The 15,847-nt window shown below is 47.5% G+C and overlaps 2 protein-coding genes across 3 annotated transcripts; one reads left to right on the top strand and one right to left on the bottom strand.

Annotated features, from left to right (window-relative positions):
• Window positions 1-1,720: 1,720 nt before the first annotated feature.
• Window positions 1,721-5,295, bottom strand: LOC101781374 (AP2-like ethylene-responsive transcription factor At1g16060). The gene is made up of 7 exons (XM_004970269.3): window positions 4,936-5,295; window positions 4,731-4,813; window positions 4,495-4,503; window positions 4,054-4,142; window positions 3,804-3,928; window positions 3,485-3,561; window positions 1,721-3,121 (listed from the first exon to the last, which is right to left on the bottom strand). The coding sequence occupies exons 1-7, from the start codon at window positions 5,181-5,183 to the stop codon at window positions 2,442-2,444; spliced, it is 1,311 nt and encodes a 436-aa protein (XP_004970326.2). The 5' UTR covers window positions 5,184-5,295; the 3' UTR covers window positions 1,721-2,441.
• Window positions 5,296-11,776: 6,481 nt separating this feature from the next.
• On the top strand, window positions 11,777-15,512 carry LOC101780708 (ABSCISIC ACID-INSENSITIVE 5-like protein 2). Of its 2 annotated transcripts, none has more exons than XM_004970268.2 (4): window positions 11,777-12,075; window positions 12,281-13,229; window positions 13,433-13,504; window positions 15,071-15,512. In XM_004970268.2, exons 2-4 carry the CDS (start codon window positions 12,381-12,383, stop codon window positions 15,149-15,151), a joined length of 1,002 nt encoding a protein of 333 aa, XP_004970325.1. In that variant the 5' UTR covers window positions 11,777-12,075; window positions 12,281-12,380; the 3' UTR covers window positions 15,152-15,512. The 2 variants fall into 2 exon arrangements, with proteins under 2 accessions (XP_004970325.1, XP_022682969.1); XM_022827234.1 differs by having other exon boundaries at window positions 12,205-13,229; window positions 15,071-15,429.
• The last annotated feature ends 335 nt before the right edge of the window (window positions 15,513-15,847 follow it).

Genomic DNA, 15,847 nt, shown 5'->3' with positions numbered 1-15,847 from the left:
TAGCGCTAAAATCGGGTCAACACACGAACGCACTTGAACGCGCGGTACACGAAGGGGTTCCTTGCAACTCCTTTGCGCGGACCGGTCATACCGGTGTGGGTGGCCGGTAAGACTGGTTTCACCGACGATGAAAACCAACGAACACTCGCCCGGGAGGACCCCGTCAGGGCAGGCGCACCTTGGGTTGTTGTAGGGTCGGCAGTGTTGGGATACGAGGTAGGCTACGCTAGCGCAAAATAAAATTTTTCTACCGCGTAAACCAGGAAATCTGTCGTATATGGATCACGGGATTACCACTCGACGTACTGGTGCAGAAGATGTAGAATCTCGTTGGGGCAGCGAAGTTGATCAGCGTAGTCGATCACGTCGACGTTGAGCAGCTCCTCAGCAGCCCATCCACGTACAGCGAGGTCCTCCTCGTGCCGCGGCTCGTCGTGGCTCGGCGGCGGCTTGTCCAAGTGCTGCAGGTGCAACACCTCCAAGGTATCCACACGTGTAGGGAGAAAGCATAACAAGCCGGACTGCTAGGTCTGCGAATTGCAACAGGACGAGGACATCCCATTAGTACTTCTAAACCTGATCCAACTCGGATCATATCCGAATTGGGCTTCCAGCCCCTTAAGTGTGTGACCCTATGTGTTCGGATACGTATAGACATGGCCCGAGTACTCCTACTCGGCCTAATAGTCGGTAGCGACCTCTAGCAAGACGTGCCAACTCCTATACGTACATGGAGATCATATCAGACGAACCGTCACAATATCATGTACATGCTATTCCCTTTGCCTCACGATATTTGGTCTAGCTTCGAGCCGACCGCTCTTTCTCGATCCTGTGATTCGGAATCCCTTTGTAGGTTAACTCTTAACCGTACGTAGTATGGCCATGCATTTCCGGATCCGATCACTCGAGGGGCCCAGAGATATCACTCTCAATCAGAGAGGGGCAAATCCCATCTTGATTGACCATGCCTCACATCATGCTTCCTGACAAACCCGAAAGCTACCTTTTTAACTACCCTGTTACGGTGTAGCGTTTGATAGCCCCTAAGTAAGTCGATCCACATCTTGAATACATGCGACAATCTCAGGTCTAAGGACAAAGCGTACTTGTTGTGTAAAGAGAGAACTACTTCTCGCGTTGGGTCAGTCCTAGCACATGTCTCTACATACACCTACATTATTAGTTTGACATCTCCATGTCCATGACTTGTGAACCATAGTCATCAACTAATACATGTACTAGTCTAATATTCATGTGTGTCCACACATGAACTCCGACTAGGGACAATTTTTAGAATAACCATACAAGTAAAGAGTTCCACATACAATTCACATAATTGCAGATCAATTCAAGTAGCATTTAATGGATATTCAATGAACACAATATAAATCATGGATACAAATGAAATATCATCATCTCTATGATTGCCTCTAGGGCATACCTCCAACAGGCAAGCCACCTAGAACATTCTCAGACGTCGTAGAGACGAAAGAAGTACAGTAGATGGGGATTGGAAAAGGTAGGGCAAAGAGAAAAGGTAAAAAGGTAAGACGAAAGAAGTACTGTAGATGGGGATTGAAAAAGCTAGGGCAAAGAGAAAAAAGTAAAATAGGTAAATAGTTGATCGATTGGGTACCTCAATCGGCCGTGTCCCTTTGTATTTATAAGGTGGGGAGATCTTGCCCCGTTACAAGTCGAAACGCTAACAAATCCCGTATCAAAATACAACTCATAACTCGTACTGCACGGACCAAACCGGTCTAATCACCCTAGCAACCCGGTCTGACCGGTCTAACCACCCTAGCAACCCGGTCTGACCGGTTTTTTTTGCTCGAACTACGCAGACGAACCGGTTTTCCTAGTTCATAACTCTCTCGGAAGAACTCCGGACGTTCTACGCATTTTGGTCGAGTTGATCTACTCAACGAGAGAGCCAGTCTACAGAGCCACATAGGGAGGTCACTCGACACGAACACACATTCAAAAGCACACGAAATGGAGCAGCAGAAACGTGTCATTTCGGTTGATCGGTATCTAGCTTAGCTAGCAGCAACTACAAGCAAAGCATGTGCATCGCATCAATCACACCGCACGCACCGTTGTCACGGCATCCAACTTGGGCAGCCGGATGTAGCAGCGTAGTGCGTGCGCCGTTAGCCGACAAGTTACAAGTTACCATGGCTTCCACTGTGGATCATCCCAAAAGCTCGAGCCCTCCCGGCCTCCCACTTGCACACACCCCAAAAGGATCGAGAGCGAGAGCTGCCACGCCGCAGCATTTCTACAGGCTAAAAAAAAAAAACATGCTTATCGCCCGCCACCAAACCAAAATGCCACCCAAACCCCCAGGAACCGACACGTTGTCACGTAATTACACGGCCGTCGGCGGAGGCACGGAGCGCGCGCGCGCGCACAGGACGGGACGCCCGCGCCGCGGATCACCACCAGCGCCCGGACGCCAGCGAGCTGATCGTGGCGGCCGCGTAGGAGACGGCGTCGGCTCCGGAAGCGTCAGGCTCGACGGCGGCGGGGAGTTGGACGTGGACGACCTCGCCCTGGCCAGGGCCAGCCGAGCCGGGCGCGTCGAACAGGGTCTCGATGTCGTCCTCGAAGCGCCCGGCGTCCGGCAGCGGCAGGGCGCGCAGCTGGTGATGGTCGTCGTCGGGCAGCCAGCCGAGCGCGCGGGCGGGGTATCGGGCCTCGAAGTCGGCGGGGTCCATGCCGAGAGCCGGCAGGATCTCGGCGATGGCGTGGTCCACGTCGTCCGCGTCGCGAAGCACCGGACCGGGCGGCATCTCGGCGATGGCGTGGTCCACGTCGCGAAGCACCGGACCGGGCGGCAGCGCCGCCACAAGGGGTTCCACCTCCTCGTCTTCGGGCTCAGGCTTCGGGGTCAGGAGCGGCGTCGTCCACCCCGTCGCCGTCTTGGTGGGCAGCAACGGCGCCTCGTCCACGGGCTCGGCCTTGGGCTTCAGAGCCGACCTCGCCTGGGCCTTGGACACCGGCGGCGGCTGCAGGTAGTCCGCGTAGCTGCTGATGTCGAAGTTGGTGATCGCGGCGTGGCCCCGCAATTCCAGAGCTGCGAGGTCGTAGGCCCGGGCTGCCTCCTCCTGGGTCCCTGCACGCAAAGAAAGAAGATCCAAGGGGACCAGCCAAACAATTCAGGTGTACATTCCGTGGGCCTTCACAGCAGCATGCAGAAAAAACCTATTGGAAGCTTAATCATCACATAGCGAAAAGGCTAGTCGTCAAGAAGATCATACATTGGCAGTTGGCACTAGAATGCAGATATCAAATTGCATAATGCAAGTTACACACAGCTTACTACTAGTATAGGGACACAGGTATTGCCAAAAGGATAAGAATGCGGAATACATGATGATACGGCAGCAACTTTGTATGCAATGATTTTGTAACAAAAATGTGGTTTCTTGAGATCAGTAGCAAGATGCAGTTGAAGGCCAAGGAAAGAGACAGATACCAAATATCCCCAAGTAGAGGTACTTCTTGCCGTTAGCATAGCCTATCCTGGCCTCCCACCTGCCATTGTGGTGGTGCCTGCAAATCCAAAATTCTCATCAGTATGTACTCCCCTGATCACCGGGAAAAAACATTCAGATTTGCAGCATGGTTTCACATTGCAGACAAGCTGAACGAAATCTCATCCCAGAAATTGTGGCATTCCGGATTCAAGAAATGCTGATCTAGTGGGTGGTGGTGCGTTGGGCGGAGCCACTAAGCAAGCGCTTGATTGGATAGATACATTGATGGTTCAAGCTAGGTGCGCGTGGCGTGCTTACTTGGCCACTCCCCTGTACTCGGAGGCGCCTCTCGAGAAGCAGCTGCTCCTGCGCCGCAGAGTGGCCAGGTACGCTTCCCTTGTCATGCGCTGCATCCTCTCATGCTCCTGCTTGTACGATTCCAGCTGCATTAATTTACCAAAGACAGAGCTTAGCTTCACACAATCACACTAGTACGGTATGAATAGAATTAGCAGCAAATCACAGTACTGAAACAAGGACATGCGCATACTGAACTCTCTGAACTTACTGTGAAGTTGAGTTTGCAGTCTGAGCCCCAGTACTTGAGCGCTGCAAGATCGTAGGTGTGGGCTGCTGCCTCCTCACTGTCAAAAGCTCCTGCAAAGAAACAAGATTAGGATCTTAACTCATGTATTCCTATGTTCTTGCATTTGTATGCAAGTGTCTGATCGTTTTGTGCAAACGTTTTGTTTCTGAATGAAGAGTATACTTGGAGACAAGCACAATGCACTCCTTTCAACTTTACCCAAAAGCACTTTTCCCCGTCCACACTCGATCTCTCTTTTTGTTGAAAAGAAGGGAGAAAGCAGTTGCAGATTCGAAAATCGAAATCAATCCGAACAGCACAATGCAGTTCATTCGCAGAACAATGCAGTTGCAAATAATTTGAGAATCATTGCATGGAAAAGTCAGTGAGCTTTTTCTGGATTTGAGAGGATCTCCAACTCACCAAGATAAACTGTTGGAAGCGAGCACAGCAGATCATCAGACATGAAACATCCGCACATCACACGAATGCCGAGGCAGCCGAGCACAAACCCAAAAAAAAATTCAGAAGAAACAGAGAAGAATGTCAGTGAATTTTGCTACAGCGTGAGAACTCAAATGATCAAATAAATGGAGAGAAACCATAGAAGAAACAAAAGAATCGCATTTGTTCATCCGCTGGGCACATAAAGGCTTCACCTTGCTTGCCCTTCTTGTTCTTGGCCGGACTCCGGGCATGCCTGTCCCACAGGTGCGCCTCGAACTTCCCCGAGACCCGGTGCCTGCATCGACCAACAAGGCGGCGCGCCTCTCACTCAGAATGCAGAAATCAGAAGCACAGAACCGAACCACGTCGGAACCGACGAATTAAAGCGAAAGGTTAAGCCTTTGGCCGATCACGCACCAGGTGACGCCCCTGTAGATGGAGCTGTTCCTCCTCGGGACGACGGCGTCGGCACTGCCGCCGGTGCCGTTCTTGGCCCTCCTGCGGTTGCTCCTCTTCTTCTTGCTGCCGCACTTCGGCGGCCACGACGCCGGCACGTAGCAGGAGCCCGAGGAGGAGGACGCGGAGGAGGAGACGCAGGAGAGGGAGGAGGAGCCCACCCGAGACGAAGGGGAAAGCGAAGTAGCCGCGCAATGCGGCCTCGTCATGGCTAGTGGCCCAGGGTTTAGCCCGGCCGGCCGCGGTTTCGCTTTCTTGGCCCGTGATCGCTCCCTTTGCCCTTCTATGTTTGAACGGCTCGGCGAGTCGGCGGTGGTAAACAGCAGCGTGCTGACTGCAGACTTGCAGAGCGGTGGGTGGCTGCGCTTACTACTAATGGGAAGAAGATCAGGGCCAGAGCCGGAAAGAGCAGGTGAGCCTTGTCTATATGGAGGAGGAAATGGCTCACCGCACCACCTGCTCTTTTGGGAGGAGGGGTTAACCATGGTTGATCTCACTGAGAGCTGGTGATGTACGGTGAAAAGACAGCGGTAACCGTGGTTAGTGCAATATACACCGAGCTGTCCAGCTGGGCCCAATGGTCAGCGGCTGAGCCGTGTGTGGAGAGGGCAAGGACAGGAGAGCATACTGGAGGAGCCGAGGGGTTCTGGGAGCAGGGCTTGGTGGGTGGGTGGGCGTCTCGCCTGCGTGGGTTTATGTGAGCGCCGGCGCGGCGACGCTTGGCCCTGAGGCCACGGCGACGGGAGGACGAGCCTTTTGCGGTCAAGGGCCTGGAGAAGTTGGGCGTCCGCGCTGCAGGGACGCACAGAAATCTCGCGAGTCGCAACCGCATGCCGAGGGACCGTGCTGAGAAATCCGGGCGTGGATGGGACTCCGCTGCGAAAGAACCTTTGCTCCGTCACTCGCTGCGAGTCCTTGCGTGCTCCCCCGTGCTCCGAATGGTCTCACCGGCGTTCAGACTTCAGAGCCTGTGCTTCGCAAGGAGACACGTGCACCCGTGCGGGGTGCGTACGTGTTGTTCGCAGGAGGCACGAGTGTGCAACTGCACAAATTGTGCAGCTGTGCTGTCGGTCACATCATATGTGCATGGAAGTACCATTTACTACCAAAATACCAAGAACCAATGCAACGGCCAAGGGTTTAGATTCGTGTTTGAGCAGATTTAGGGCGAGTAAAATTTCACTGTGCAATGGGTTCAACAATTTCGGTGACTAATTTGTCAACGTATTTTGCGGTACCCGTTGCCAGAGTCCAAATTGTAGAAAAACAAACTCCATTGCGGTGAGAGAATTTCGCCGAGAACATGTTGGTGGAAGCTTGAAAAACCAAGTCCAAAGTTGGTAGGAGTAGCATCAGTAATTCATTATTCAAAGTTACCGGTTGTTGCTTAAATCTAGGTCCAGAGTAGTTTGGTGGCAGTGAGCTTGTAGTTACAAAATCTAGGTCGAACACTGAGGTTCTATTAGTCCTTATCAGTCCACAATTAGTTAGACTATTATCATTCTGGAATTCCAAAGCATGCTGCCAACAAGCTCGTGATCGGATTGTGTTTGCCTTCCACTCAACGGGGCAATGAGCCAGACGTGGAATTGGCCCACCGATCCCCATTTTGCGCACGCGCTATACGGGCGGGGATCGATCACCTCCTCTCTCTCTCTCTCCAGCCACCATACAGACTCCAGCTGTTGCTTGCCGAAGCCCAAAACTGTGCAGGCCACTTCTCGGCCGGCACAGACCTGGGCCGCCAGCCCGCCACCACCCGAGCCGCACGCATCGAGAGCAGAACGGCAGAAGGGACGCAGCGTCCACGGCTCCACGCCCCGACGCCCGCCCAACCCGCGCGCTCGCGCACAGCCAGCCACGCGTCTCCTCCCTCGGCACCCTTCTTCCGTTCGGCCGTCGGCCCTCGTACGAACGCCAAATTCCACTGCCCTGCCGTCGCGTTGTGCGTCCGCGCGCGGAGAAAAAGCCTCCACTTGGACGACCACTCCGGGTCTCCTCCTGTAGAGCGCCCGGGCGGATCCTCCAGGGCCGACACTTGGCGAGAGCCGAGTGCGGAGGCCTCTGCTCCGGCCTCCGGCCGTGGACCGTGGTGGTGGGACGACGCGGGAATTGCGCGGTCGCTGTGGGGTTGTCACGGCCAGGATGAGGGATCAGCTCAAACCTCTACTCCGATCTCGCCATCGCCGTTTGGATACTAAATGTTAAACTTTAGCAATGTCACATCGAATGTTTGGATGCTAATTAGGAGAACTAAACATGAGCTAATTATAAAACTAATTGCACAACCCTGTGCTAATTCGCGAGACGAATCTATTAAGCCTAATTAATCCATCATTAGCAAATGGTTACTGTAGCACCACATTGTCAAATCATGGACTAATTAGGCTTAATAGATTCGTCTCGTGAATTAGACTCCATATATGCAATTAGTTTTATAATTAACCTATGTTTAATACTCCTAATTAGCATCAAACATCCGATAGGATAAGTGCTAAACTTTGGAGTATCAAACAGCCTTAAAGTGAAGCGGAAGCAGTATCAAACAGCCTTGAAGTGAAGCGGAAGCACCAACCGCGGAAGTGCTTCCCGGCAATCATTCTGCCTGCCTCCTCTGCTTCGAGTGGCCGAGGAATTTCTCATTCCAGGACGATGGAGGTGGAGGCAGCGCGCTGGGTGCACAGCGCTGCCATCGAAGGAAGCATCCATTCCATTGGCCCGATTGCCGGCCCACCGCCACCGGCCACTGCCTCAGATCTCTTTCCAAGCAACAGGAGCCACCGCTTTTGCGGAATAGACAGTGGTCAAGGAAGGAGGCAGCATGATCAGTACTAGCACGAGTTAATCTGAGATCATCGGCTCTGTGGCTGTCCTCGATCGCCTGTCACGCGTGTGGGGGAATGCCAGGGCCCGGGCCATCATGCCATTATTTCCTTAAACTTCCTGGCCGTCCAATCTTAGTTTAGGGAGCATGTACGGGACGTGACGACAGGTGATGCTCCACATGCCACAGCCTCACATGAGGGGGCAGGGCCATCTATGCATGCTTTGCTTCCCCTTTTTCTCTAATCCAATTGGCCTGTACTACTTTGATCTACCATCACCACCTTGCTTAGTGCTCTAAAAGTCAGCCATTCATATATGGTGTTAGTTGGTGTACAAAATAAAGCATTCTGCCGGCTGAATTGTTAAAAGCAATGGAGATATGGAATGCACCCCATATTCTAGTCGGTTGCAATTAAGGACCAGGCCGGCGTTTAGCCCCTAGCATTTGGTTTGCTTTGCTCAAGCTGCTTCCTAGTTCCTTGTTAACCTTCTACTGTACCAAGCATATTACCCACGAGATGTCTTTGAGGAAGGGAGGCAATCACACAACCAGCAGGCAGGCACCCTGCAGAAGAACGGCCAGTGAAGTCAGGAGTAAAGCACTTGGCGCCTTGGAATTGTAGTTTTTGTTTGGATGGTCGCCATCATCCTACCACCAAGGCACCACGCTCTTTAATTAATTTAACGTATCGCGTCTCCTTTTTCTTCCATCGCGAATATTGTATGTTTGAGTATATCACTGTCACTCTATCGCCTCGTTATTCTTTATTGCTAACGGCACACATGACGCAAAGACAAATAATGCTCACGCACCTTGCTTGCCGGCTTGCCAAGTCTCATCATTTCACACGAGAAAGTTCCATCCACACACCATGTTAGCACCCAACTCAATCAGCAGCATAGAGAAAAGATTATCAAACAAAATGTTAACTGATGTTCAAGTCCTAATCAAAACTCTCTACTGTTTTAACCTGAAAAACAAACGCTCTTTTATTTAGGTCACTGCAAATTAAGCTATGAATAGGCGTACAGAGCTTAGCTTAATGTAACCGGTACGGAGTTCCTAAAAAACACATGAGGGAAGCAGAATATGCCCGAGGAGATGCTCCTGATTGCTCACCATTGGAAGATTTGGTCCCGGCTGCCGAGGGATCTAACACAGAACTTCCAAACCCTCTTTTTTTATTACTGCTTATTGCATAAATTGTTTGGTTTATTGCCGAAAAGGCTTGAAAGGTTAAAGTAACAAGTTGGCATCTCGAAAGTCAAAATATAATACTATGGCGATGCTGCTTCGTTTGTTTTAGTATGGTTTTAAGGAATCCCTAGAGTGGGAAGCCTCTACTCCCTCCAGATGCCATGCTTGGACTTAAATTAGCCATACGCAAAAGGACCTTCTAGGAGTATAGAAATGCATTTGGCTCCAATTAGAAAGATCTTTATATATTGCTCCAATTAGAAGATAATGTTCATTTGCGTTTTTGGCCAAAGCGTGGAGCATAGTTATTTACTTATTTTGATTGTTGATACAAATAAAACAATAGTATAGTTATTTACTTAAACTATTTTGCTTTGGGCTGATTACATAAGCCTCGTATAAAACCTTAAAGATGTTTGTAATAAAGATAATCCCCGGCCTTTACACTAACTAAGGATATGCGGTCATATAGTTGTAATGTGGTTTTAATCGAAGTATGCAAGCAACAATTGGGTTAGTTCAAGTGTTATGGTGCCGCATCATGTTGGTAGTAGCAGAAATCAGGTCATACTAACAAATCAAGGTGAACACAAATTGAATTCATACGGACAAAAATAACTTCTATCCTAAAATATTCAAATGAACCCTACTTTTTTTTGTTCAACCTGCTAGATAATTTTTTGTATAATTCACAACACTCTGCAGTCTATAGACATGATTAGTCACGCCTTTTCAACCTCGTCATTCACACCATCTTGAAAGGAAACATGCTTGGTTAAATAAACTCCAACCACCGATATATGTATGTATTTTGTTTTTTCTTGAAACAAAGGACATACGCAAATGAGTGTTATAGTGTTTGTAAAAATACGTTTGATAGCATAGGAAATTATTTGAGGTTTATATTTATTTTGTTAATATACAATTGGTCAAAATTTAGAGCTGTGAGAGTGAACACAGCTGCACCATATAACTCAGCATCTAGTCGCGTCCTGGAGACTTTTCTTTTTTTTCCCAGCCAGGCGAAGACAAAAGTGTGACCCCCTCATTTCTCTTCCATTTTCTCATTCCGCTGGTGGGGTCCACGCTCCAGTTCTTAATTATCCTCTACATCAGTTTCAAGCCATAGTTTTAGTGGTACCACTGCTGCTTAACGCGAAACAAGATCCCTCTCCCAAGCCCCAATCCTCACATGGTTTCGTCGCGCACCCACCACATGGCCGCCTTCTCCCCTTCCACCTCTACCCCCAATGGCGGATGTTAGTCAGCGCTCCTCGCGAAGCAAAAAAGGAGAAATTTTTGCACTCGCGCACCTCGCTAGGTCTCTGTCAGCCATGGTCCGGTCGAACAAGGTGGCGCCTTGTCGCCTAACCCACTCCTTGTTCCGCTGGAAGTAGCCCCGGCCCAGACCAACGCCAAGTCAGTGGTCGATGCCCGTAGCGAGCTGAGGTTGTGTCTCCACCAAGTCCGGCGTCGGCAAGGGTTGCGCGTCTCACGTGTAGGTATGCGCATCTTCCCCTCTCCCATCCCTAAATGAATTCGTAACAATCTTGCCCCTCTTTTCAATTTTTTATTCGTGTCTTGCCCCTCTTTTGAATTTTTTATTCGTGTCGGGTTCTCTGGTAGCCGTCTGATGGCCAGTGGTACATACATTCTTAATTTTATTCCTAAATATATATTATCCTATTACATGATTTTTAATTTTTAAGTAAGTGTAGACTTTATTTTTAAATGAGAGATAAAATTTTCTTAATTACTTGTTGAAACTAACAATCCTAAATATACATCTTCATATGTTTTGCAAGTTGTGTTTCTTTAAATACATTTTTAAATTTTTTTACTAAAATATAGGTTCCACGGGTCGCGATATATTTCGAGAGATGTCACAGCAACTCCCAAACTTTAGTGACAAGGAAATCGTTGGTTGGTTGTCTTCATCGATAATTTAATAGATCACAGCAACTACGCTAGCCAAATTAAAAAATAACTAGTGCTTTTATAATATCATATTAAAAATGTTCAGTTTCTTTTTATGCAGCGATGACAATATTTTTGTTAAAAAATCTTTTATCTAGAACCATCATTAAAAGAAAAAAATCTTTATATTATTTTTATATTATCATGAAAGATGTATATATCTATTTGATTTCAATGATATTCTAAAAGTATTCTTCACAAAGTAAAAAGTTTTAGAGGTGAAACCGCATATTATGTTAAGGTAATACTTTAGAAAAAAATAAAAGGCTAAATATTTATATCAGGTTCGGACCGCTCGGGCTCGCTGCACGCCCCATCCTTGTTGCCGTCCATTAGCGCTGCCTCCTCCATGCACCGCCTGTGCTTGTTTGCAGTGCCTCGTGCACACTGTACCGCCGTGGCTGCCCGTGCTCGTTGCGAGCGCTTATTCCTACCGCGTCCATCATTGTGGCCTATCGATATCGTCTATCTCCACATCATGCTGCTAGTGCTTGCCACGACGGCCCTCCAGCTACCGGGGGAAGAAGAAGAAATAGAAAAACTAGTATTTCAAAAATGTTATTCTTTGCCTTGGAAAATGTTAAATCTGTTATACTCATACGTAGCCTATGAAAAATGTTGAATGTACTCTGTCTACAAAATATAATGTTATTTTCGAATGATAGTCTGATTCTTTAGAGTTATTAAATTTGTTACGTTTAAAGTTATTAAATTTGTTAAGTTGAAATATTAATTTATTTTAGATTTCTAGGCTAATATAATGGACTTTAAAATTACGAAGTCCTTCTCTCTCCCACGAAATCAGTCGAACCGTTCGGCCCCGACGGCTGCTCTTCTTCCTCCCCGCGACCCATTTCCTCCCTTCGCTCCCCCAGCGCGCGCCGCTCTCCACGCGGTCGGCCCGTGCGCCGCCCTCCACACTCCCCTGCCCAGCTGCAGCTCGAGTCCGACTGGTGCGGAAGCACCCTCCTTTCCCACGACTTCTCTGTTCTCTCTCTCGGCCTTGGTCTTCCTTTCCTAGCGGCGACGACAGGGCGAGTTGCGCTGCCCGTTGTTCGTCGAGCGACGGGCGCTTCGCCGGCGACGAACATCCGACAGGGGTATGCCTGCCTATTCCCCTCCCTTCCCATCCTGCTGCACGAAATCAAACACCCAAACCCCTAACGTATGGTATTTGTATTCGGATCTGACCATGATTTTACCTACTAAATTCGATCTTTTTGCAACAGTTATTGGGTGTACACACCCATGTCCTATACTGGGTCCGCACCTGCTGATGGCTCCCCCTGTATTGTGGATCTGCAGGTTGTGATCTTTCAGCCGTAGGCGCGAGATTTGTCTTTGCTTGAACTGAGTGACAGTAAAACGGAGACCGGTTAGCGTTGTTCCTGAAATCTGTTGGTTCATGGGGAGTCAGACAATGGCATCAAAGGCTGGTGGAGGTGGAGGGGGCGGGGGCGGCGGTGGCGGTGCCGGTGCAGCACAACGCGGGCAGATGCAGAACCTGTCAAGACAAGGGTCTTTGTATAACCTCACCCTTGATGAGGTGCAGAGCCATTTGGGAGAACCCCTGCATAGCATGAACCTTGACGAGTTGCTTAAGAGTGTCTTTCCTGATGGCCTGGAGCATGATGGTGGCACTACCAGCCAGTATGAGCAGACTTCGGGCCTCTTGCGACAGGGGAGCATCACCATGCCACCTGAGCTCAGCAAGAAGACTGTGGATGAGGTGTGGAAGGGCATCCAAGATGCACCGAAGAGAAATGTCACAGAGGGTGGTCGGAGGAGACGGGAGCGGCAGCCAACGCTTGGGGAGATGACTCTTGAGGATTTCTTGGTGAAAGCTGGGGTTGTCACACAAGGATATCTGAAGGACTTGAACGATGTAGGCAATGTGGAACAGGTTGGTAGTGCTGGGGTTTCTGGTTTGACGGCGGGAGCACAGTGGTTAGACCGCTATCAGCAGCAGATTACAGCTATTGAGCCCCATCAGCATGGGCAACATGGTGTGCCAGGTGCTTATATGCCGAGTCAGTTAGCCCTTCAGCCACTGAACGTTGGGCCGGGTGCTATTCTGGAATCATACTCTGATGGCCACATTACCTCGCCAATGATGGGTGCACTTTCTGATTCCCCCACACCTGGTAGGAAGCGCGGTGCCCCAGGAGATGTGGCGGATAAGTTGATGGAGAGAAGGCAGAAGAGGATGATAAAGAATAGGGAGTCAGCTGCTCGTTCAAGGGCTAGGAAGCAGGTTGCAACAAATATCTGCTGCCTTTCTATGTTTAACATTCTTTTGGTTAGCAATTCTCTAGATATAGACCAGTATTCATGAAGATTTATGAATGCTAATTTCTTGAGATAGTTTTTATTGTGATCATTGAGTAGAAAATGTTAGACATGATGACTTGCTGTTCTTCTTAAGCTGGGGTATTACTTACACTGTATTTGCAACAGGCCTACACTAATGAACTGGAAAACAAGGTATCTCTATTAGAAGAGGAGAATGAGAGGCTAAAGAGGCAAAAGGTACTATGTCATCCGCATTTCACCAGCAAGTGTTGTTTTCCTCTATGTTTGGTTGGTGCAGACGTGCAGTTACCAATTAGTCTTTTCTCTTTTATCCTCACTTTCTGTTTCAGAACAGGTGCAGATTGTCTGATAGGTGTCAGGAAATAAATGTGATTGCTCTTACTAACAATTGGATCTAATTTTAGTTCACACTGTGAAGCTACTTTTAAGACCTGCATTTATCTAAACATCACTGAACTCCCTACAGTTCATAACTTCCATTTTTTGCTCTTTTGCAGTATTTTTTTTGGGGTTCCCATTAGTGGAGATAAACCATGTTTAGTCAGTTTAGATAGGTATAGGAACTAAGATTAGTGCAGCATGTGTTGGTTGATCTAATTATAAGATTTGTGCTGTTTGTCCCTTAAAAGTATTTATTGAAGCAGATGCAAGTGCCAAGGGCTAATTCTTGTTGGTAATTGTATCTTACTATTTGGGTTTATCTTTTATTTACATTACAAAGTCCAACTGATATTGTTAAGGTTACATTATGCTATGGTGAGTTATGTGCCAAATAAATAGATAAGCATGTTTATTTAAAATTTTTGAGAGCCATTGTACATCCATTCAGGGGATGTGAATGTACAACAACATTCTGATTGTCTGTCCTGCATCAGAAGGGGTCGGATCGAAGCCCTCTATATCTAATTCTAACTTCGTAGAGTGGAACAAATACAACTCTATGGGCATATGGTATTATTATTTATAGTAGAGAAGGGGGTTGTTATTATCATTTGGTTGTGGAAACTGTCTTCTGAATTTTTTCTAGATGACTCAAAAGTCCTAGTTGTTTTAGTGTAACTTGGTGATGTTTCATGTTTTAAATATTTTTGAAACTGTGCGGGTTTGAGTTCTTTATATTAGGGGTTCAGACTTCACTTACACAGATGTATTACAGTATTAGTAACAGTATTATAAGTTATAACTACTGTTCTTATCTTTATATTGCTATACTATTGGTTGGTGATATGTAACTGCAAATTCGGAATCGATATCTTGGTCTTAGTTGCTACTTCGTAACGTTGATAGTGGTAACTTTATATTTTATACCACCACCCATTCAACTAGTATGTTGCTTGATAGGCTTACCTATGCGTTTGGGCAACCTTCAGTTGCACTCCTGCCCTCAGTTCATTGATTCACAGCTCAAATTTAGTTCTTGGTGAGGCGATTTTGTTTTGTTGGCTGCATATATTAGTCTTCTATTTGATGCCGATGGGATTAGATGGCTATTTCATTATGAAATAATTCATCTTACAAGTTGTAGTAAGATTGTCAGAGATTGAGCAGGTTGAAGCAATTTTCTGATATTGTATTCTCACAATCTATTTCCTACGTGGCAAAAGAATGAAATGAAACCATGACATTGGCACTCTGCCAGTGATGCTAAAGCTTAGATACCTGCAAATAATTTGTTGGTCTGATTTCTTGCTTGTTTTATTTAATTCATCATCCATAAGTTCCCACAGTAGGTTCTCACATTCAATTCATTGACTCGTATGCTCTGTTTTATGTTACGTTCAGGAGTTGGAGAAGATACTTTTCTCTGCGCCTCTGCCAGAACCCAAATATCAACTGAGGAGAACAGGCTCAGCAACTTTCTGATTATGTCCAGAATATCTAGTTTTGTAGTTCTCTAAGTGCTGTGGCTTGTAAGTTTTTGCCTCTTTGGCTTAGAATCATTTGCTAACTTGGGAGTTTTTGGCTTATCCTAGCTCGATGGTTTGCTCTCTAGATTAGCAGGAGCCTAGCATGTGCTGTCTGAGCACCGCCGTCTCTCTCCTGAGGCCTTGCTACTAGCCTAGTATGTAAATCTAAATCTGCAGGACGCATTTAGGTGGTTGTAGCTTTCTTTACATGGTGACTTAACCCCTGCTCTTCCATGTGTGTGATTCTGAGCTCGCGAAACTTGCATCATGCCAAATGGATACATATAACTATGAGCAGTATGATTTTTTTTTTTGAATCAGTTGGTGCGCGTGCCATTGGGTCTTTCTTAGGGGGTGTTTGGGGGTGTTTGGATACTACGTGCTAAACTTTAGTAGTGTCACATCGGATGTTCGGATGCTAATTAGGAAAGACTAAACATGAGCTAATTACAAAATTAATTGCACAGATGGAGTCTAATTCGCGAGATGAATCTATTAAGCCTAATTAATCAATGGTTACCGTAGCACCACATTATCAAATCATGGACTAATTAGGCTTAATAGATTCATCTCGCGAATTAGACTTCATCTGTACAATTAGTTTTATAATTAGTCTATGTTTATACTTCTAATTAGTATCCAAACATCCGAT

Source organism: Setaria italica, chromosome V (assembly GCF_000263155.2).
Source record: "Setaria italica strain Yugu1 chromosome V, Setaria_italica_v2.0, whole genome shotgun sequence".
Classification (NCBI taxonomy): Eukaryota; Viridiplantae; Streptophyta; class Magnoliopsida; order Poales; family Poaceae; genus Setaria; species Setaria italica.
The sequence above is the reverse complement of the archived record's forward strand: the minus strand, read 5'-3'. Positions and strand labels throughout refer to the sequence as shown.